Here is a 25,598-nt window from a genome sequence, read left to right on the forward strand (position 1 = left end):
TTTTTTGATTTACAAAAGAAGTCGGAAGAAAGCTATATACTTTATGAATGCTGACGGTGTACTTTGTACGAATCGTTCATGGCCTAGCTCGCTGTAGTGCGGTATTTGCGTCAATATCTTGTTACATCCAGGGACCAAAAATGCGTATTTATTTTTTAGGTGAAAATCAGCAATTAATTTTCAACTCTTTGAAATTTACAGACACGTATCACTCAACGTATGCTCATACAGCGAAGTTAGTTAGAGTTATTCACGAACAAGTTTACAAATTTTTTAATTTACGAATAACCTTTTTTACTATGGGGCACCGTCCACGTATTTGGAGGATTTTTAGGGATGAGGTGAGGGTATTGGGCATGTCGGGGATGGGGGTTAGCAGTCGCTACTTGCTGCTGAGGAAGTCCAATCGATGACGCCACAGCAATTTACTAATTTACATCCACCATCATGTTCCACTCATAAAAAAACACTGGAGTTGTATTGTACAGAATGTAAAGTACCAATATGCTGGAAATGTGCAATAGTGGACCATGCAAAGGGAGCAGACCATGAACCAATTGACATTGTCTCAGGATTCAAAATATTTAAGGAAAATGCTGACAAATTGAAGAACACTGCAAATGAACATTTAGAAAAACTGGAAAATAGAATAAGAATAGTGAAAGGAAATTCTATGGCATTAGAAGAACATAAAGATGACAGTTTGAAAAGTATTAATGAGCAGTTTGAAGAAATGGTAAAAATAATGAAGGAAAAACAGACAAAATGAAAATGAAAGTTGATGAAAAGTACAAAAAACAAACTAAAATAAATGACATGCAAATGAACCAATTAAAAACAATCACTTCTGATATTAATAAAAATGTGAGTTTCCTTAATCAGTCACTAAAGAATGAGCTAGCAACTGCTATGATGTCAAGTGAGATTGCATTGAACCCACTGACGATGTCTAAAGACAAAATGACAGTGGACAGATTCAATTCTTTGGAAACAAACACACAATTGATATGCTGGAACAATGCAATATTGGATATGTTACCCCAATTACAGCTGATGAACTGATTCTGAAAGGTCCTAAATGTGTGATCCAAAAACAACCAATTGTTGCCAGAATTATTATACCACATAAAGTTGGTTTAAGCCAACTTACAGCAACATGGACACAACCAACAGGAGAAACCACTAATGGCCTTGTTGAAGAAGATAATGAGTATGTTGCAAAAGGGGTATGTGAAGATCATGGAACGTGTACATTAAATGTGTATTTCAATGACAAACCCATCAACCAATCACCACTTACTATCATGATAGAGAAGAAAGGACTGGTAAATGATTTTAAAATTGTTGTGCATCCTAGAGGACTAGTGAGGTGTGATGATGATTGCTTGCTAATTTCATGTCTCACAAATGAAATTCACAAGTACAAACAATCAGGAGAATGCTTAAGCAAGATTATACTACCAGAAGGTGTGAGAGTTTACAGAATGTACAAAATGAAGAATGACAACATAGCATTCAGTGATGTCGGTAATAATTGCATTCAAGTATGTGACATGAATGGTCATGTGATCAAATCCATTGGTAAGGATGTATTGAAAGGCCCATGTGGTATTCACATAGAACAGATCTGCACAATGAAAATTAAAATATTTAATTATTGAGTTGAAAATGCCAATAGTTGAAAATAATGTTTTTTGAAAACAGTATAAAATGTGCTTTTATTAGGACATAATCATGGCGTTGCCAAGTTTTTAAACTGACTGAGAATATTGTATTCTGTATTAACCTGATAAAGATCATGTTCATTGCTTCCTGCTGGTATGTTCACATAAAACAGGGAGATGTAATAGAAGATCACATTAAATTCTGAATGTGAACCTACAGTATTAGCTATTGTAAAAATAGTGAAACTGGTAATGTCTGTTAGTTGACATTTATTCTATTCATTTATGTAATTGATTTTTTAGTCAAGATAAAAAATTATTTTATTTATAGATTTTCCATTTTCAAAACATTTAAAGATGTATTGTCCCTTTGACTAATTCCAAAAAGATTTCGAAAAAAAGTGGGTCATTTTGAAGTATCATAATAGTCATTAACTTTCACCAAAAATTAGTCGAAAAAAAAAATCATTTAACTGAAATACAGACGTTTTTTTGTTCAAAAAATAACTTTCGATCAAAACATATATCATAATGCAACACGCTTGTTTGGCTACTCTGTATGCATAATCATAAAATCTTTGTTTTACTTTGTTTTTTACAGATGAAATGTAATCAAATTAATTTACCTGTTAATTACATAAACTTTTTGTTTTTGGCTCGAACTTTCGACTTAAAATGAATAACTTTAATATTACTTTGATATGGCCAATTTAAATTTAGAATATTTTAACCTTCATTTTTTTGTGTTTCAAGGGACAATACATCTTTAATGTTTTCCCTTTAAAAAGTTGAAATGAACTGTTTTATATGATATTTAGCTAATTGATTGTTATTCAGTCATATTTCAGATATTTTTTTCACTTTTGCATATTTTTTTTATTCTACAGTTAACCATTTCTATTATTATTATTATTATTATCTTATTTATTATTCTATTTCTTGACCATGACCAACCAACCAGTATGGTTGGTTCGGTTTTAACTTCATTAATTTTATACAAAATACTGTACCCATTTACTAGATTAATCTGCCTATCACATCAGTAAAGAACAAGATTATCAATATAATGTATCTAAGGAATACTAATGATAGAAATGTGTTTAAATGACATGGGCCCTCCATGCACCATCCACAAGTTGTTGATACTCCTTGTCTAAGCACAGAGGCGTTTCCTTTTCACAACTGCATCACTTTTAAGTCACTTATGGATGTATTACAAATTTAGCTATTCCACATTGGCACTGGGAGCTTTCCATTTACAATGACCAACATAGGTCAGATCAATCGATGTCGTTGGTCATCGCCTGGACCTAGAAACCCTCAAACCTGTGTCAAGGTGGGAAGCGTGGATATGTCCTAATAATCCTGCATGCGCACCATGAAACATGATTATAGTTTAGAGTTTCTCTTTTTCTTTTAAAAAACAAAACGAATTAAGAGTACATTCACTTTAGAGAATTGCTGATTTTTACAAAAAATTAATTTAGATTGTTTTTAGTGCAAGATGTAGATAAATGTAGTAAAAATCATATTTCAAAATGTTTTAAGTGATTGGATACTTTGTTTTACATACTCAAATATAAAAATGAATAACTTAAAGTTATCAAACAAACATGCATTTTCTTTAATTGCCTACACATACCTTTTCTTAATGTTTGAGGAAATATTATGTACTGTATTGCAAAAATACTACTAAATTTGGATGTAGAGGACAAAGCGAATTGAATTGAATTGAATTGAAATTATTCTAAATTTGAGTGCAGATTTATAATCCAGGGAAAATAAGGACCATCTTCTGAACAACAAGGAAATGAGTGTAAAATATTTTATATCTTCGATCGCACTGGACTTAATTTGGACAAAGCTAAATTGACCAAGAAAAGTGTAATCCTAACTGGCTACATTTTATCCCAGGGTTAATCTAACCAAACAAACGGTTAATTTCACAGACCAGTACTGCCTACCCAGTAAAACTCACTATTGTAGTGGTAAAACTGACCATGCTGGCTAAAAAGTCCAATCGGAATGTACGTCTCGGGTAAACACATGACCTTCACCATGCAATTCAATTGTAGTTTTTAACGTCACGGTTACCTTTTGGTAAAACCATGTGGAAAAATGTTTTTTGAATCAAGTGCGAACAATGGTCGAACATAACGTTGATTTTGAATAAAGTTACCTCGAGTGGTTAAATTTAAGTCCAGTGAAAACACGGCCTAATTGCTTAAAAAGTTTATCTTGTTGACTGACCTACAGTAGGCCTACATTACAATAATATGATTGTTAATATACTAAACACTGTACATACAGTACTGTAGGACATCAGTATCACACAATAAATCAAACTCTACAGTACATGTAGCCAAGCTACTGAATTCTAAAATTAATGAGTTATAAACTATCAAAGAATTAGTATAAATTTTAAATTATTTTTAGATTCAAAATATTTTACAGCAAAGAAAAAACCTTTTTTATATATACGATTTTCAATTCATGATATGACATTTCAAATAAAAACAAGTCTGGAAATCCCCTGCAAATGCTATGTTTTGTTTGGTTTTTTTTACACTTGGATGTGTGGCATTGTTGGTCATCTATTCAAAATGTGAATTGAAAAGTGAATTAAATTGTTTGTTAAATTGTTAAAACAGCAATAACATTGAAGCTTTGGAATTTTAGGAAAAACCCCACTAAATATTTTGTCTTTGTCATTGTATCTGTATATTCTGTACATAGAGAACTGCCATTTCAGCACCTATATCAAGCGTCACTATTGAAGATTGTCAACGATTCACCAAATATGTGAAAGGTAAGTTTCTCTCAGTCATATCTGCCAAATTATATATATAGAAAAAGTATCTGAGATCCAGATGCTATTAATATTTGTAAATTACCATAGTAGGGCATGTTCTGTTGCATGTACACCATGCCAAGGGTCAGATTTGAACTATACCCTGCCCCAATGGTAGGACATCTGCATATCAAGCAAAAGATTCTGTGTATCCCATAAACCAGCAGCTACAAAAATGAATGCTAATCATGTTGATAATTCTGTTATATTGGTTTACTTGAGGTAATTAATAACATTAAATAACTGCTTTGTCATTGGTAGTTCATAAAGCCAGCAAATACAAAAGCAATGCATCTGATAAAATTGTAAACATTTAATTTAGTGTGCCTACACTATAAAGGTTTTATGAATGAAACTGAATTAAAAAAATACAGGAATGCCCAAAAGTGTAAGTTAGGAGCCTATTGATTATGATACACACACAGGGGCAGAATTGGGAAAAACATATAGAAAACAAAAATATTCAATTCAACACCACTTCACCTACACAGATTAACAACACCAAGACACAGGACCCCTGATACTAATTTCTTTTTTAAATATTTTCTTAAAATTTATACATCATTTCAGGTTTCACAATGGCTACTTATTATAGAAATTTAAGTCGATTTCTTGATAATGTAGATGAGAAGCTGTTAGAATGCAGCATATGCAGTGAAACACTATGTAATCCAAGATCACTTGCCTGCCTGCACAGCTTCTGTTTAGCATGTCTTGAAAACTGGGTAAAATCAAATCACGGAAAGCTATCGTGCCCGATTTGTCACAAATTGCATCCCATTCCTGATGGCGGCCTTGAAAAGCTGCCACCAAATACGTTTGTGAATAACCTATTAGAAATTACTGAGGAATTTAAGAAGAAAGAACAAGTGAAATGTGTTTGTGGAGCAACAGAACATGTGACATACTACTGTAAAGAATGCAGACATTACTTGTGTTCCATGTGTAGTAAGTATCACAAAATGTTGCCAATATTGGCAATTCATACGCTACTTGCTGCTGAGGAAGTCCGATCGATGACGCCACAGCAATTTACTAACTTACATCCACCGTCATGTTCCACTCATAAAAAACCACTGGAGTTGTATTGTACAAAATGTAAAGTACCAATATGCATGCAATGTGCAATAGTGGACCATGCAAAGGGAGCAAACCATGAACCAATTGACATTGTCTCAGGATTCAAAACATTTCAAGATATGGCTGACAAATTGAAAAACACTGCTTATGAATGCCTTGAAAAACTGGAAGATAGAATCAGAATATTAACAGAAAATGTTAAGAAATTGGAAGAAAGTAAAGAAGCAAGTTTTAAATGTATCAATGAGCAGTTTGAAGAAATGATAAAAATAATGAAGGAAAAAACAGACAAAATGAAAATGAAAGTTGATGAAAAGTACAAAAAAGAAAAAAAAGGAAATAATGCGGAACTAAATAAATTAAGAAAAATCACTTCTGATATTAATACAAATGTGAGTTTCCTTAATCAGTCACTAAAGAGTGAGCCAGTAACTGCTATGATGTCAAGTGAGATTGCATTGAATACACTGAAGGAGCAAATTAAGAATTCTGAAGAAATCAAACAAAATGACAGTGCACACATTAACTTCTTTGGAAACAAACACACAATTGAATTGTTGGAACAATGCAATATCGGACATGTTACCTCCATTACAGCTGATGATCTGATTTTAACAGGTCCTGAATGTGTGACACAAGGTCAACCAATTGTTGCAAGAATTTATGCACAACATAAAGTTGGTTTAAGTCAACTGAAAGCAACATGGACACAACCAACAGGAGAAACCACTAATGGTCTTGTTGAAGAAGATAACAATGATTATGTTATAAGAGGAGTATGCAAGAATCATGGAACCTGTACATTAAATGTGTATTTAAATGGGAAACCAATCAAACAATCACCATTTACTATCTACATAGAGACGAAAGGACTGGTAAATTATTTTAAACTTCGTAGTACACCTTTAGGAATAGTAAAGTGTGATGATTGTTTGCTGATTTCGTTTGAAACAAATCAAATTCACAAGTACAAACAATCAGGAGAATGCTTAAGCAAGATTACACTACCAGAAGGTGTGAGAGTTTACAGCATGTACAAAATGAAGAATAACAACATAGCATTCAGTGATGTAAACTGCATTCAAATATGTGATATGAATGGTCATCTTATACAATCCATTGGTAAGGGTGTATTGCAAGAACCATTTGGTATTCACATAGATGAGGAAACACATGTTATTTATGTGACAGATTGGAAGACTGAATATGTGTTCATGTTTGACATCAATAGTGGTAAGAAACTGATGAAGATAGGATCACACAAAAAAGTAGAATATGGATACAAGGATGTGACACTTACAAAAACTGGGAAAGTGCTTGTAGCAGATTATGAAAATGAACAAATTGTAATCTATAATAATGAAAGAATGTGTACAAAACAAGTGCTCATCAATAAAGGCAATAAAGATGGTATGGTGTTGATGCCATGTGGAGTTGTAGTTGATGAGGATGATAACATTATCATATCAAGTGAACACAAACTACAACTATTCAGTAGTGATGGACATTTTATCAAAAGAATTGATCAAGAAAAAGATGGAATTAATACTCCAGGGCAGATATGTATTGTTTCACATCACTCACATAGAATTGCTGTAGTTAACAATGGTGACAACAGAATTATGATATTTGATTATTGAAATTGAAGAAAATGTTTAAGTTTAAAAACAATATATAACTTAACGGTTAAAAACAATAGTCATGGTAACATATTTGTTACAAAACAAGGAAAAAGTTAGTTATTAGTAGGGTATTAATTGATTAAATAAAATAGAGAAACTGTCTAAAATATTTGTTAGTTTCAACAACTTCTAAAAAGTCTCGGTCACAATTGCTAAATTGATTAGCTTCATATTGATATTTTTAAGATTTGTTTATAGTGAACATACTGGCAATGTTGATACTTCTTTTTTTTGTTCAAAACCAATCTAAAAATATAAATCATAATTTTGAACTTCTATATTTAGTATGGTGAATTAATATGGTATTAAATTAAAGGTACAGTAAGTCAGGTTAAACCTAGTTTAAAGTGTATCAGTATATCTTTAGCTAGAAATATATTCTTTAAACGAGTACTTTCACAACCATGACAGCTTCATAGGGTCTGTTTCTGCTGTATAATGCAAATTAACCGTTTATTTTAAAATGGATTAAAAATAACAAGAGCGCATTTCTGCTCCGAAATAACCGGTTAAATCAATGGGTGGTCGTTGACAAAAATCGTTAAAATAACCCAAAATACAATTGGTCCTGGCGGTTAATTCAAACGTTACTGCCATGTAGTTGACTCGGGGTCAGCAGCTGTCAATCAAACAACCGTTATTTTGTGTTGAAGCTAAAAGTTGCCCAGCGATAACCGGTTAAATTGCGTTCTAACACCGAACTTAATGGGTGTTTTTAACCGGTTATTTTGCGCTGCCTTTCAACCAGTTACCACAAATTTGTCCTGCTTCTGCTCCCAAGAAAATGGAGTTAATTTATTCACACTGATTTTAACAAGTTATTTTTATGCAGCAGAAACAAGCCCCCAGTGTTCAGTCTAACTATAGATATGTTATGAATTTGAAACTGACCTTGACTTTGGTGTACATGAGTGACTGGACATCTTGGGGTTGCATCAACTTGAAGTGTCTGTTTCAAAGATAGAAGCTCTGTGCTAAGATTACGTAACTGCTCCCTAAGTAGTAATACTTCAGATGGAGAAACAACTGAAAAGCATAAAAAGACAATAATATAATTCATAAAGTAAGAATTTGTATATATTACTATATATTTATGAGACATTTTAGAGTTGTTCCTCACCGTAATACAGATAAAGAAACTTTATTAATAGTAAAAGACTAAATAATATATGGTACAAATTAAAAACAGTAGCTATTATAATATTATACAATATTTAAAAACGTCAATGTACATAACTAGATTTGAACTTTAACTAGTTTGGGTTATCCGCGCAAACGCAACATGCACATACATCAAAATATGTATAATTATTATGCCATCCTATGTCATGAATTAATATGTTTACAATGTGTTGAATTGTACCATTTTGTGTCATAAAGCATAACAGTATTAATACGGAATACACTGTTGATGAAATTAGGAGACCCATCTTTTAATCCAATTTTTAACATGCTGCCGTCATCAAAATGTAAGATAAAGACAGCAATTTCAGAAGATAATTATCTAAATAATTGCATTAAAGAAAATTTGAAGAATTTTTGGCACGAAAAAGCGAGATGAGCACTATTTTAAATACGGTGAATTTTTACAAAAGAGATGAAAATCAGACTTTTTAAATTCAACTTGCCATATGATGACTTATGACATCAGATAGACATTTTTATATGAATTCAAATCTACAATTCAACAGCTTCCATCAGTTTTAAATATGTGGGTCACTTTTCTTTCCGAGGAGCTACAACAGATTGAAATACTGTATACTATATAGAAGAAATTAAGAAAGTCACGTTATTCTGATTGTAATGTAATAAAAATTCAAATTTTTGTAACGCTTAAATGCTTAAAATGGCCTGAAATGTATGCGAAATTGATTAGAAATTAATTTTGAAATACGCATACTTGTATAATTTTTTGCGTAGAATGCTCTTTTTATCATTTCAAAAGTTGCTCCATATTATGAAATACACTTTTGTAAAGTTTCATTGAAAAATACATTTTTGTTCAGAATTTATGATCAACCATAACATTTTATAAAATCGCGCATAACTTACACTGCACGACTCTAACGTCATATAACAAAGTTTCCTGCATATCTACAGTTTAAGGTCAACCTTCTGTCAAAGTTATACAATCTTGTGTTGACAAGAGTTAGGGCGCGTTTATACAACACGCTACTGTATTACACGCATATTCAACACGCCTACGAGAAGTGTGTTGTATAACATCGAAGAGATTCCGTGTAATGAGATTTTAATTGCAAAAAAGGCTACTTGGCTGAATCCTAAAATGTTGTGGATTCCCGGTTGCTGTTGGCGTGTTGGAAGTGTCCTCAGGGTATTGTTTTGACCTCTTGTTAAATAAAAGTATGTGCTGTGAAAATGTTGACCAAATCTAGTAGATAATTGTGCTTTTTTTTTATATTTTAACCGATTTAGCACTTAACATTAACGCAAATCAAATGTTGGCATAATTTGCCAAAATGTAGCATAGTTTTATCCTAATTCTAAAACTTTTTTTTTTTCTAATTTCAAAAGCAGATTTAAAAAATCGAAACGAAATCATCCTTTATTAAAATCCTTAATAAACTCATTAATTCATAATGCATGCAAGTATATACAATTTAGGATTATGAACTACGGTATAACACGGTATTACGATTTAATGTATAACTGCAAGGTTTTTGTGGGGTTGACCTCGGCCCCTGCAACACACTAAAAATTAAAGACGTGTTCAAATTTAGGGTGTTGTATAAACACAGCCTTAGAGATACTGTACACACGACACCAAATTTGTGGAAAGAAACAAGAATAAGATAGGAAAAAAAGACCCTGACAGGGGTTATACGCCAAGTGTGGATAACCAATTATCATTAAAATAATGATATGTACTTATGTAATAATATTACTATAATTTACTACAGTATTCTGACTAATAATGATAATATAATTTCTTTGTAAATAATATAATGAAAGGGCTGAGAAGCCAAGACTTGACTTGTATTATCTTCTGAAAACTTTAAAATTATGAATTTATATACCAATAAATTTATTTTCTTTTAAAATATTTTCTAATAAATAAAATTCAACAACAATAACATGGTTTGTTGACTTAAATACTGGTAAATATTTGAGCATTTACACACAGTGTGACATTTCTGTACTTGCTTATGAGTCCTTTGATAGTTGTAAACTACTAAATTATAACAATCAAACTATCAAGTAAGTCTAGACCTGATAACATAGCAAATTGAATGTATGTTTTTCCAATTGATATAAAAAACGAATAACTTGTGTTGTACAATGTACAATCACACTATCATTTTGTGTATATTCTATGTAATTTATTAGATTCCCGGCTAGCATTTGTCAATGATTTAAGGTGAATATAACTGAATGTAGCTGTAGTAAATAATGAATGTTTTGTATTCATTGAATGGAGAGAATATTTCAATTGACTGCTCTATTTTCAACTCAGCTTTGCCTTTTAAAATAGAGCAGTCAATTTTTCAACTCATGAAATATTCTTCTATCCAACTGATAAACATTCATTATTTGTATAATAACAATAATATTGTACATGTAGTATTTTTCGTTTTTTCTTAGCATAGCCTACAATGTGTTTTGCGCAAATATTTACTATTAATTATTTTGCTAAATGTTATTTTTGTACATTTAATAAATTAAAATAATCTTTGCAATCACAAACAGTTTTCCATCTATTTCCTTTTAAGAATTAGGTGAACATATGATGGAAACATCATAAATTATATTAATTATATTATCATATACCATTATGGTGTTGCTAGGTTACTAACAAGATTAAAACGATTAGATCCAGGGATAATCAAATAATTTGCAAAAATGCAATGCATTGTGTCTGGTTGATAACTTAATAAAAAAAAAAACATTATGTAGATGGCAATATTATTTCTGAATGTTAGTTATGAATTAAGGTCCTATTTCTGCTCTGAAAAAAATAACCGAAAATTTTCAATTAACACCGGTTAAATGGCAGCCTAAAAAATGGCTAACCCAATCAATTGGGTGTTAGAATGCTATTTAACCTGTTATTATCGCTGTGCAACATTTAGCTGCAACGGAAAATAATGGTTATTTGATCTTCAATCAACTAAATGCACATCTTCAATGTTTGACCACCTGGATTTTGGATAATGTTACCTGACTTTAAAATGTTTATTTTGGAGTACACATTTAGCATAAATGTAGTCGCTATTAAAATTATTTTTATAATGTGAAAACGAAACATTGACGTTCAATTCGCCGGACCAGAACCGGTGTGAAAGACCCTTTAAACATACTCTATAAACATACTCTATGAACCTGTGACATACGTTTATGTACTAATTATGTCAGTTAACTACTAAATTAAATTTCTATTCTTGTCCGATTGACACTACTCAAACTTTACTATTTTTACCGCACTTTGGTTTCCACTTCTGCTGCTATGATCTGCATTTGGGTCAATCAACACATTTTAAAACGGTCAATGTTAAACAGTCATTCAACTTAAATAATAACATTGCCAACAGCAACTTATTGGTTGCATAAGGCAAACAAGATAGTTTTCATGGCTACAATGTCATTTGAGTGAAACATCATGTGGACATCTTCCACCTGGTCACATAATTAAAGTGTCCCTGATACAGTATAGTTACTACATGAAGAAGATAAGAAAGTGATAAAGAGGCCACACCATACATACCTATAGACTTTCCTCAAAGTCTGTAGTTATTGTCTTTTTTATGTTAGTCCAACAGTCGGCATTTCAATTTTTGTCTGAACGAGCAGTAGTAGTGGTAGTAGTATGAAACGCCATATGTGGCAAAACATTTATCTATTTACTAATATTATTAAGTCAAATCTGTCTGGAACCTAGACAACATACCTAATTACAATAAGACTATTATTTCGCTTTTACACTCATTTTTTTTACATTGCCTTAAAAAATTATGAATTTTACACACACCGGGCCATGAAAACGCCAGTGGTGACGCCCAGTGATACCCCAGTTTTGCTAGGCGATGTGAACGAGGTATTATTTTAGCAGTCCTTACAGTAATTGTTTAATTATAAACTTTATCAATCTGTTATTGATGTACTGTACTGTACTGTATATAAATTTGGTATAATAAGACAGAGAAAAACCATCATTACATCTAGTAATACAGTATACTACGAAATTAATTATCAATTCATTTATACACTATAAGGAAATCTGTAATGGTCCTGTTTCCTGTTACTTTTATTATGAAATGTTTATCAAATATTTCTTGCCTTCAATTTCAAATGGAATTGAATGATTTAGAATGATTATGTAGGTTTTCTTTTCCACTTAATGTTATAAATTACTGTTTAAAGTTTTGTAGCTGTCAAATTTTATTGAATAATATCACGTAGAACAAGTTACAATGATGTTGGTCAAAATATGTTTTACGAGGACCTCTTGCTATCAATAATACATTATATTTTTTTTATTAATCACAAACCTATAAACATATGTTTTACATTTTTTTAAATGTCAATTAAAATAATCATTCATTCAAAATGTACTTCACGTCTGTACTTTTCTATAAAATAATTTTAAAATATGTTTAATTTCAGAGAATCTATCAATCTAGTATGTTGCGTCCTAATGAAGATGTTCTAAATTAAAACAAACACCCATTTGGCAGGCAGGTGTTAGGGTCAATAAAGAGAGCAACACAGGTGGGACCCCTAATCCCCTTCAGGGGGGATTTATCTCCAAAAGTCAATATAAAAGCTTGCCTTCAGGCATGAGGTAAGGTTCTTTCACTAAGGTTAATTCAATGCTAGAAGGAAGGTTACAGACATTGCAAAAAACATTATTATAGATTTTTTGAAAACTGCTTATCTCTCGTCTTTTCTGTATACACGCACAACTGTCTTTGATCAAATTTCCACCTACTGTATTCACTGAAAAAACCATGATAGGGTTACAGTACACATTAGATAAATAGATTATATAAACAATGGTAGTTTCATGTCCACTCTCTCATCAAATTTTGTTGCATGATTTTTTTTAAATACTAAATTTGGCAATTAATTTGGATCCAAAAAAAGGGTCGTATCCAGTGTTTTAGGTTTTTACAGTAAATGGCGATTTGACTCTGAAACTGTTATTCTATCATGTTAGTATATTACAACAGCTAATAGTTACAAAAGCTTCTTTTATGAAATTAAACTTTGAGTTTATTTAGATGATTTATCATTTATTTATCAGCAATTACTTTATATCCTAATTGAAAAACTTTATGCAGTTTTCCTATTTAAACTGATTAATATCAGGTGCGAACCATGATTTCTACCAGATCACATTATTTTACTACCTACCTGTACAAGGAGCAAGCCAATGATTCCGTTGTGGGAATTACCAAGATAACACACACCACCTGAGAGCATCAAGGTGCATTCTCATGAGAGCTCCTACCTGAGTAGGAATGTGTTTAATGGCCCACCTATGGTTCGTTATAATGCTAGCCTATATTGAGTAATATTAAAATGATAGATAATATAATATTGGCATGCTGTGTTCCAGTTTCATGTCAATAATACCATCCTGTCTCTTATGCTTATGCAAAACAGTTTTAGATAAGTAAACTATGTCCAGAATATTAAGACATTTCTGTGCAATCAGTACAATTTTTCCAGCTTGGTATAAAGCAAGTTTCTAACAGTACTTCCTACATGTTTTGTCAATAGAATTCTTGTAAGGCCTTGTTTAACAAGAGCACATGTACAGTACGCGCACATATATTGTACCAAAAACATACTCCTTGTTTTAAGAGGCCATGCCTCAACATGCATAATAAAGAATTAGACTTGCATAGATAAACATGCAAGTCTTCCATCTTGTTTTCTTATCTCTGAGTGTTCTAAAGTACTGTACTGTATGTTCTTATAAAGTCAAGTGTAGTATAGTGACAGCATAGTATTTGCATGAATACACCATCTATACATAGATATTAATAGGGACAGCACTCTAAGAGCACAACTCAACAAGTGGGAAAACTGTACATGCATGATACAGAAAAAAATCTATAATTTTTTTTGAGGAATTATTAATTAATGGGTAAGGAACCAGATCCCATCAGACCAAAAAAGTAATCATCGTATAGAATCAGACTAGCTTACAATTACATCATCCAGTGTTTTTACATTTCTTGTCCTGCAAGGTACTTGTTTACAAAAACACACAAAAAGTGTAAAATGGCCATGTTGACACCTACAATTGCTAATGAATAAACACAATAAAGTGAAGCTGAAATGGTAAGATCGACTCTACAATAACATGCACAAATCTAAGCTGTAAACCTGACACATGAGCCTATTATAAAACAAAACATAGAGGAAACAATTGTGACAAACACAATACCTTAATCTCAATTTATTGTTAAACTTAAACCTAGGTTTAAAGCTGTTTGTGTCGGGTATACAAGGCTGAACTAATGACTAATGTATTCAAAGAGTTTCGTTTATGTATGATTAATTTGGTTGAGTAATTTAATTGCCTATGAGTTAATGACTTTAGGTGATGCTTGTACAATTTTTAGCATGCTCTTTTTTTAAGAGTTCATTCGCATCCTACTGTTATTATAAATATTCAAGAATCAATTAATATTAATAACAAATTACACTTTTTCTGCTCCAAACATTAATACAGTTGGCAGATTTAGAAATGGGCTCCGCCACATCTACAAAATTTTGAATATTTGTTATCATCCTTGGGTAGCCGAGTGGTTATAACACTTGACTGTCATACAGAGAGACCCGGGTTCAATTCCTGATAACTCCCAGTCTACTGTACTCAGCTGTAAATGAGTACCTGGTTAAAAATACTTATAAGGCGGCATGAAAAGGAACTGGCCACCCTACCACATAATACCGAGGCTTATTAAAATGAGCTCCTAACAGCTCAGAAATTAATACAAGATTTACCGATAATATAACAAAATTTCAATCAATTTGACATTCTAACACCTGATGATTGAAGAGTGGTTTTTATCACCTTCATGAAACAATCTGTAGTGTGTAAATAAAATGTTGAAAGTTTAACTTGAGTCATTAATTTATCTAAATGTTTTTATCTTTCTGGCTCCTCCACTGGTTGACAATATAAATATGATGAAAGGGTTAAATTGAAGTGTTGGCATAAATATTGTCTGATGATGAGACAGGTGAAACAAATTTACTTTTATGGGATAAAGTGTATTGCAGAAGAATTTAAATCAAGGAAACGAATGAAAAAAAAAAAACAAAAAAAAAAAAAAAAAACCCATGCAGTGATGACTTGAAGAAATTGGGAGGGCATGACATGTACCATACAGAAATGTATGGTCTACTTACGAGCCCGACAAGACAGGTGATTATGATTGCGATGTGCGACTATATTCAATGAAGTTTATGCACAATAAAGGAAGATAATGATGATTTTGCTGAGTAAATATAAAAAAACCCAGTGATATACTAGAAATAAATTAATAAACAGTGAAGATGAGCGAAAAAATTGAGTTTCCTATTCTAGATATGAACCTGGAATCTTAAGTTTCGATTAATTATACTGTACAATAGTTGGAAAAAAGTGAAGAGTAATGTTGTTTTAATCTCAAAAGAAAAAAAACAAACTCATACACAAACTCTTCAAGAGTCACTTCTCATTTACTGGGCATTAATAATTCTATTTATAGCAAATTTGTGGCAATGATAATTTCTTAATATATACAGGGATTTGTAAATACCTACCTACCTACCTGATCGATAATTTATGGCCCAGGCCTTATATACACTTAATACTGAATATGAAAGTAAACAGCGTAAGAAAAACTCAAAGAACAACACGTTTCGTTTTGTCATTGACTATTCACGCTGAACAAGCGAGAAAAAATCACTTTGCCTGATAAAAAGATTTTAGGTAGTTGAATGAAAAGCAGTCAAGTGGAACAGTTTGACTTCTGCATGTAACAACAAATTATGTTTGCATGGCAAAGTTAATAAACTATCAAAACAGTTTAAAATTGCTATAGCTACATTTTGTAGTTTGGGGAAATATCAAAAAGCAGTTACCAGTTAGGCTACTAAATCACATCAGAGGTCAAGAAAAAAAGGTAGTTTCTTTAAATTATGTTTTAAACTGGAAATAGAGTTAAAGTTTTAAAGCAACGACCTTATTTTGTAATGGTAAATAAAATAAATGAAACAACCCTAAAGTAAGTAACTTAACAATTAGTAGTATCAATATTAAGTCCTTGGAATAAAGATGTTCTGCCCAACTCTTGTTCACTTTTACATCCCAATTTTTGTATTGCCATAAGGCAATATCATCTAGAAGACATTTTGACCAATTTTAATTCCTTACTGTGAAAAAAGGTGCAATCAAATTTCAGGTTACAAATCCAATTATCAAATAAATTAATGAAATTGAATTTTATTTTCTTTAATACATCTGTTATTTACAATCAATGGTCTTATTATTAAATAGACTCAAATAAAATGTGGTAGCAATAAATGACCACAATTTATGATTAACATACAGTAGTCAAACAGGGAATACGTGGAACTACATTGCCACACACACTGTACCCAGGTGCAGACAGTACCAATATTAACAACAGTACATCCTTATATATTATCAGTATTAATAATAAATAGTCAATAATATGACAATTATTATAATTAATTGTCCAAATTAATAATAAATTGCAATCATTGTGCATGCATGAATGAATCATATACTGTACCTCCTTCCACTTGAGCCTTTTCTTGGTTCATTTCTTTAAAGTATTTATCTAGCATAAAATTTCTTGTTGAAGCCATCTCGAACAATAAGTCAATCAAGGTTTCTGTACAATTGTAAGGCCAGGTCTGACCTGGACGAGTCAAGCCTACCTAACCTTGCCTAGCTTCCAGTACAGTTACCGATTGTCTGCTGGCTGAGGCCCAGTCCAGGTAGGCACGTCCGAGTTGATTTTAGCAAAATCAGGCGAAGCAAAACGTCTTTGGAGCCATAACTTTCCAGTTAAATGTATTAAAAAGTAATTCTTTCATTAAATATCAATTAGGCTTAGTCCATTATTACATTGTGACGAAACTTGCCTCCAAGTTTGCAGAGATCTTCAAATAAACGGCTAAGCACAAGACACAAGAAAAGACAGCTCACTGAAGCATGATAAAACAGGCTACACCATTTATAGTTTACACGATTTTTGTTTACAAAAATATAACTAATCTGAATAAATAAAATAATTGTAATTCAACCTATATATTCATGTAAATTTTGATTTAAGTTGTCATATGAATGAAAATAATAAATGAATCATTCTTTTTCTTAATTCATACACACACTCAATAACGCGGAAAAAAAACCACCCAATGTAATATGGAATAGTCTAAAAACTTTCTTGAATCAATTATCTGTGATAGAGGGGGTTGTTTATGATTACATATCGACAAACCATGAATTCATTTTGTTAGTATAACTACAGCAATTTATTGTACAAATAGGCCTACTACTATTTACCAAGTAGAACTAATATCGCACTCCTCTCCATCCCTCAAATGCGATGTTGACATAAGCTATATTTTACAATTAAACATTAAACATCATTTCATATCATATAATACAAAAGAAAATAAAGCCAACTAAGTAAATATAGCTTTGTTCCCATTAGGTCTACTTTGGACGCAACGCAAGGACGTAACCACACCGCAAGTAATTTGACCAATCACGACGAAATGGATAATCCGAACTGTCGCTTGTAAGGCTTGGTCAACTCAATTTGCGTTTGGGCCTACGTCGTTGAGTTGCGCCCAAGTGCGAAAAAAAAGACTTAGAAAGAAATTAACACACTTATGATATGAAATGGTTTATGGAATCACAATTTTAAAAAAAAACACCGTTCCGTCAGTTATCACAGTTATACTAAACGTCTGTATTGTTCGTCATTGGCGCGCTATTGTCTCCAGCAGTATCATGAGAACCAGCAATTTCGTACCGATTATTACGACGATACGATTGTCCGCGACAAATTAAACAATTCAGAAAACAGCACATAAACTGTTTTAAATCACCAGTACGAACAGCGAAAAATAGAAAGACAAACAAGCCTTGAAGAGAATTAAATATACAAAATAAAAGCTGCGAATAAAACTTGACGGATGAACCACCAGCCATGGCTGCAAACCCGAAAATCCAGGTGAGGCCTAACAAGATGGAGAGGCCGATAGCAGTGACAGCTTGTTCTTTGGCAATTGTAATCTTTCCCTTATCTTGTATTCTTGCTACTCTGTGATTGTTTGAACAGAGAATTACTCGTATGACGAGTATGAAAATGATGAAGTTATTGAGAAACAAAACTCCGATTACCGCAAGATTGCCAAAGTATAATACAGGACCTGGTTTCAAGAAACAGCTGTATGAAAATAAAATGTAAAGATTTAATAAATAAAGGTAAACAATAAGTATATGAGCATGAAGACGTGTCCATTGTACCGAAATGCAAAGCTTAGATCACATTTGGACGCAACGACACGTCACAACGTAGGTGCAACGCAAGAGTTTGACAATCATGACGGCGCGATGGACTATCCGACTTGCATTGTACATACGTCGTCGTTGCGTTACGTCCAAGTGGTAACCAAGCAATAATCCTGGAGCTGCCCTTTAACACTTAATTTAATAATAAAGGCATTGTACAAGTTTGCGTTTGACTAAAGGCCAATTCCGGGTTTAAATTCACCAGTTTAAAAAACGTATTATGAACTTATAATACGATACTTATATAAACTTATTATGAACTTTTAACACGATACTTATATAAACTTATAATACGATAACAATATTTTTAACTTACTAATGTTCAGTTGAATAACTATCTATACTTAAACATAATGACGTCACCACTGGAATTAAAGGAAACCCTAAAAGGTAAAATAACAATCTGGTTTTATTGAAAGAGTTCTTTAATTTGGGTGCATAATTGTTTTGATTGATTTGCATATTTTAAAAATATCACGGTTTACTTGTTTAACAAACTGAAAGGAAGATGAAAACATACACATTTTAAATTACTGTTGAGCAAAAGTGTATACATACCCCATCCAAAGACGTAGGCTTTAAACTTGAATTTATTTACGTACGTTGGAAATATTCTTACCAACGATACGTATATATTTACTGCTTGCACTGTCATCCATGATAATGATGAAATTGTAAAGTAGTGAAGTAGACCGGAGATTATGACGCAGATGTCAGCGTTGTCTGTTTGGTCAATGCCAACAACGAAGATAAGGTAAAGAAAAAATAGAGATATAGCGAAGTTGATCAATATCAACCTCGGACGAACTAAATGTTGTTCTCTGCAAAAACAATAACATAAATGAAAAAAATTAAACAACACTCTGCGTGTAAACATCTGCGCATGTTCTTAAAGCGAACGTTTGGACATGCACATCACCTGTTTTGTAGTTACGTAACATATTAAATAAACTATCCATTTTTTATTATCTTTATCATTATTATTTTTCCATAGGTTAATGTTCAGACAATAATTAATAAGAGTTTTTTTTTAATATAATATTAAAACTTAAAATAGGCGGGAAAAGACGGGAAAAGAGGCAGAGGTAGGCCACGGTTTACATGGACAACCAACATAAAGAATGGACAAAAATGAGTTATGAGAAGTGTGTGAGAAAGGCGCAGCTGAGGAAAGAATGGAAATTCATGACAGCCAATCTGCTTCGAGCGGAGGACACCGACAGGTGACAGGTGAATAAAACTGCAATAAAAATGCAATAAATTGGGGTGAAAATACACACCTATAATTTGAAATAAGGCTCAGACTTACCTTGAAAATGGCAAGACACATCGCATATATATCTGTGTGAATATTGTTAAAATCAATGCTATAATTGACACAAAGCAACCAATCAGGCTTAGCATTGTTAACACGTCACTTTTCGTGCTATCAATAGGAGTTTGTCCCTGATGATCCTAACAGAAAGATGGATTATTTATTATAAAAAAAAGGCTACAATGGGATCTTACTAATGGTTTACTAAATGATGCATGTGTAATAAGTCTTTAAACCAATTCAATAAACAAAAATTATAACAGATAATTATTCTAGTAATTAGATTCAGGTTATTCTTAGTATTGCAAATATAATTAATATGCAAATTAACATGTCCAGTGTGTGCAGTATTTGATTGAATACTCCATCCTGACGCTTGCTGCCTCCACGGCAGTCGGTATAATAGAAGTCTCATTTGTACAATCGAGTCTCCTACAATTTGTAATACTAAATTGAATGTTCAAAGATGAACAAATCAGAATGAATCTCACAATTGTTGTATCACGGTACTTCTTAGCATGACGTCATTATTGTTACATAAATTGGGATTGGAGTTTCATTGTTTCCCAACGTGGTTAACACTATAATATAGGCCTATACTGTAATGTGATTATCTTTAATTACCAATTCATTTGTCATTATATTTTTCCGTAACCGCAAACAGACAATTTGTTGTATACAACCATTTCCGCGTAGACTTTGTTTATTACGCATAGGCCATAAGTATGTATTCATTGCATGTGTAATAGTAGGCCTATAACATAACAAGCATCCGATTGTGTAAATTAGCTAATAAATTGACATGAGAAAATAGTATGACCGGAAGAAGATGGGTAAAATGATTGGCGTGTAAACTATCATGCCACAGGAAAAAACGACCATAAAACACGTAATACATAATAAAAGACTATTACAGAGAAAACACGTCTTACCACTAAAACAGCAAAGTTGGTAAGATGGTTACAATGACAGTTGACACGTCTGTTTTTCGTTGAATTGTAATGACAACCTTTATCCGACCAATCTCCAATACCGTCTTGAAGTTCAAAATCCCAATATACACATTTTACTGTCTCTTCAGATACTGAAATGTTTTCCTAGAAAACAAACATTATTTTAGTGCTTGTACCTATAGTTTTACTATCAAATTAACAGTTGATTCAAGAACTAATAAACCAAAAGTAATGTAAGTAAATTGATCAATCCATTCATAGCTCATAACGTGGATGCACGGATGAGTTGTAATTCAATTCAATTCAATTCAACTCTATTTATCCACAGAGGAATCGTCGCTGTTCTTCCTCATACAAATACGATTAAACATTATGTACGTATAAAAGTGTTACTTAAGATGACTTAATGGAAATAAAGCAGAATAAAGCATAACAAATCATTGTAAAATCCTCAACATTGTTTCGTGAAGTGCACTTATACGCAGCATCAGCAAGGCTTTAATTGAATTTCAAGGCATGATTTTCACTTACTGTTATTGTAAAAACTCCAACAACTGGTTCATTAAATACGCTTGACTGTAACCCATGTAAAGTAGCAGATATGACCCCACTTGCAACTTTCCAGTTTCGTTTACTGTTGTCATTGGATACTGGAAACAGGTTGGATTCTTTATAATAAACAAATACTCCTTGTATTGTTTCATTTTTTGCAAGAACTCTATCATAAACTTCAACCGGTAATGTCAATGAAGTCTCGAGATCGCCAGTAGAGTGTTCTTCAAATGGAACAACGGCTGCAGAAGAATCATCAGAGTAAAATACAATACCGTTTGAGGCAAAATCGTCTTGCAACTGCACGACCTCTATGTTTAAGTTCTCACGGCTGAAATTGTAACTGAGACCAGCAGAAGCAACTGTCGATAGCTGTTCCTCTAACGACTGTACGACTGTGGAGGAGGCTGAACGGGAATCGTCAGATACCTCTACCACTTCATTACTGCTTTCTAATAGATTGTTAACGGTTGCTGCAACTGCCGTCGTAACCTGGAAATGGAAAGCATTTTTTTTTTCTGAAATGGTAAATTCCTAATGAAAAAATGACAGTTGAGGATTACGTAGTCTGATTGATAGTTTTTAAGGGCAAATTTGTCTTTACCTTACTTGATGTAGAATTCAAGCTGACAATTTCTTCGAGTATATATGCAGATGCAGTTATTGTGTTTTCATTATCGTTTGGACTAGCAGTTTCGGTAGCTTTTTCCAATTGTTCTGATACATCTTCAACGTTATCAGTGGTAACCGGTGTCTGTAAAAATTCAATAAATGTTAAATTAATATGTTTACCTTGGTTTGGTTCTCTAGGAAAACGCAGGGAGGACGTGCGCGCAGCGCAGGTCTTTTGATCAACCACAGGTGATGGCTCATCCGAACACATTCAAGCCATCGCTTGTCATTGGTCACATTAAGAATATTATCATTACTGTTCTGCAAGGTTACAATAGTTTCATGTTTGTAGTCGTAGGCGTGATTGACATTTTCAAACAGACTTTAATAATTCAATTTTTGTATTTGTTACTATTTTTAGCATAATCATAGCACGAACTTGAATTAATTATTTAAATTCTTTTTACATTTCTGAGTATTGTTAACTCGTCTTCAGCTTCTCCGTCTTCTAATGTTGTTGAGTCAGCAGTTGTTGGTTCATACTCCATTGTTGGTGGTCCATACTCTGTTACTGGTATATATCCAGTTGGTCCATACTTTTTTGTTGATCCATACTTTATTGTTGGTATATAAGTTGTTGCTTCATACGCGGTTGTTGGTACAGATGAGGTCGTTGAAAACTCTACTGTTGTGACAATCGCATTTTCTATAACAAAAACAAACAAATAATAATGAAACATGAAATATCATTACGAGACCGTACTGTACATTACGGTAAAATTACAACATTGACTTTCGGTTCTACATCGTTTTATTTTTATTTTAAAAAAAATAGACTTTGATATCTAATTGCAATAAAGATTGATTGAATGAATAGAATAGCTCAACCAGTGGATATTTATGTTTGTAAAGAAGAAGATATTACTCTTTATTGTATTAAGTAAAACAAATTAAACTCACCTATTGGAAATTCGTAGATGTACGTTAGGCCAATTTGTGCAGTTTTCTCATCACAGCCGAGATCCAAAAACTTGCCATTTGATAACAATGCTCCAGCACATTGACTATTATCAAAATTAGGGTCACCGGTTCCCCAGTTTTTGTAATTCAATGAAAAATTCGAGGTCCATTTCCAATCTTTTAATGTATTCCTGGATAAACCTGCTTGCCGAGACAAACCAATATATAATCTATTATTTGTATTCGTTTCTTTAGAAAAGTGTTTAAGTATTTCAGATAGTTTGTCCTCTGATTCAATGCTAACTAATCGATGGCCGTTTGTTGTACAGTCTTTGGCTGCCTCATTCCAGCTGGCATATTCTGTGTACGACTTTATATCTGTAATCTTACTTTGAATGCACCAACCCTGATATTGTAAACCATCACAACTTGTAGTAGATACACCTGTAAATGATTTAGTCAAGTGTTAATTTAAAATGAAACATATAAAAATATCTTCATTTTACGGAGACTCAATGTTGCTGCTATAGTGTATTGTTTACTTACAATATTGTGTATTAAGAAGATCATGTATACATTTATCTTTATTCAAGTGTGCCTATCTTGAACTATTATGTATTGATGTAAAGATCACAGCATGTGATACCATACAAACTATAACCGAAAGAGATCACTTAACATTTATTTAGTTTTTATTTTATTATTTTCTTTCTCTATTAATTCTCTCCATGTTTAGAGCTAAAAGATAGATTTGAAGGTGGACTGATGTTGTATTTAATATGTATAATCTTACCAATTGCTACTTGAAATAATATGACGACCTGGTAAAAAATAAGAAGAATATTTAAAATATCGTATTTTGCTACAAAAAACAATTCTTTTGAAAAAACAATTGAGTAATACACCTATAATATGCTATGCATCATTCCTCTAGGACATTTGGCGCACTAGTTTAATAAATCATGGAGTATAACCTAGGCTTAATTATTACTCATAAATTGGCACTACACACCTTATCGGAAAGGAAATTACTAATAATATTATAACTCAAAAGAAAAAAAGTAAGTAAATTAATTTTGAAATAACTTATAATGTGAATTGACAAACAATTTTTAAGATAAATCTACAGAAGATACTCAAACCATCTGGCGGATATGAAAACATCGTTTCTGAACTGATAATAAGACTATCATGGTCCAATGACTTTAAATAGTTATTAAAACCACTTAGTAAAGATTAGACACGTTTTAAGCATTATTATTTATTTGCGTTGCCTTCATGTCGGTTTTGCTGTACTCATTAAAACTAACTTTATTTATACATTAAAAAACCAATAATTGTGTTCGGCTTAATAAGTTTACCTTCGGTAATAATTTATTCAAATGTACGACTTGGAGGAATAGATCCCAGTGTATATAAAAAAACTAATTCTTATATGGTTATGAGTATGCTACTCTAACATACCGAAAATGTTAGTATATAATTATTCATATACCACATCACATACTAAAACATGTTAACAAACAATAACACTTAGTCAATACAAGTCTCAGTTGGTGTTTTACTAAGCAAAAGAATCGTGGGATACGGATTAATGAACACGAACCTATTGAACTTCGATGCTGTTTTATATTGGAACTGAACGTATTCTAGGCTAGCTTTGTCTTTAGTTTACAATCAGAAAAGATCAATTCTTGCGTTACTTACCGATATAACAATACAAACCCCTGCCGATCGACACCGGTACGATTCCATACTTGTAACTTACGATAGACTAGTTAATAATTGTTGTAGGTCCTGCTAGCTACATAATATACGTGACTTTCTAGCAATTTCGAAATTCAGTCACTATATACATACAGTATAGCATAATGATCTATTCTTATTGTTTCCGTATTTACCTTAGCACAATCGTGTACGGTTGAGTAAGGTAGCTAGTACGCAAATGATTGGTTTCCTTTCCCTTGGTCTCGCTCCACTGCTTCACAACATTGTTTGATGGTAATGAGCGGATGTTAAAATTGCACGTGAATTGTTTCTTTTCAAGCTTCTTAATCCTTTATATCATTAAATAGGTCATTTTTAGTTCGATAATTGTAAGCTCTTTATACACAGTGTGCCAGACTTACATTGAACGCCCGTATCTACGAACTTTAATCCTGCTAAAACTTTAAAATGGCGTTATTTTAATTCATAAAACTTCAGCTAATTACTCTGTGACTTAATCAACCCTCCTCGACTAAATCGGGACATAATTTGACCGTTTTCTGTGAAAGACAGACTAAAATATTTTGTAATGGATAATGGATAATATTGCGCTCAAAGCGCGATGGATGTTACACACCATGGAGGAAGTT

At 32.3% G+C, this 25,598-nt stretch overlaps 2 protein-coding genes across 2 annotated transcripts in view; both read right to left on the reverse strand.

The window, feature by feature from the left end:
- The window catches only part of LOC144840827 (unconventional myosin-VIIb-like), a 36,831-nt gene extending 19,654 nt beyond the window's left edge, over nucleotides 1–17,177 (reverse strand). Inside the window, exons 1-2 of the mRNA XM_078696868.1 lie at nucleotides 17,054–17,177; nucleotides 8,169–8,303 (exon numbers count right to left, since the gene is read on the reverse strand). Of these exons, the coding sequence (XP_078552994.1) occupies nucleotides 8,169–8,303; nucleotides 17,054–17,129 (211 nt within the window). The 5' untranslated portion in view covers nucleotides 17,130–17,177. The remainder of the gene's footprint in view (nucleotides 1–8,168; nucleotides 8,304–17,053) is intronic.
- Nucleotides 17,178–18,226: 1,049 nt separating this feature from the next.
- Nucleotides 18,227–25,171, reverse strand: LOC144840828 (adhesion G-protein coupled receptor G6-like). Its single transcript, XM_078696869.1, has 11 exons — nucleotides 24,949–25,171; nucleotides 24,035–24,062; nucleotides 23,242–23,685; nucleotides 22,749–22,987; nucleotides 22,274–22,423; nucleotides 21,649–22,161; nucleotides 21,097–21,261; nucleotides 20,159–20,304; nucleotides 19,408–19,670; nucleotides 19,166–19,232; nucleotides 18,227–18,724 (listed from the first exon to the last, which is right to left on the reverse strand). The coding sequence occupies exons 1-11, from the start codon at nucleotides 24,994–24,996 to the stop codon at nucleotides 18,235–18,237; spliced, it is 2,553 nt and encodes an 850-aa protein (XP_078552995.1). The 5' UTR covers nucleotides 24,997–25,171; the 3' UTR covers nucleotides 18,227–18,234.
- Between the last annotated feature and the right edge of the window lie 427 nt (nucleotides 25,172–25,598).

The sequence above is a fragment of the Antedon bifida genome, chromosome 4 (genome assembly GCF_963402885.1).
Source record: "Antedon bifida chromosome 4, ecAntBifi1.1, whole genome shotgun sequence".
In the NCBI taxonomy this organism is placed as follows: domain Eukaryota; kingdom Metazoa; phylum Echinodermata; class Crinoidea; order Comatulida; family Antedonidae; genus Antedon; species Antedon bifida.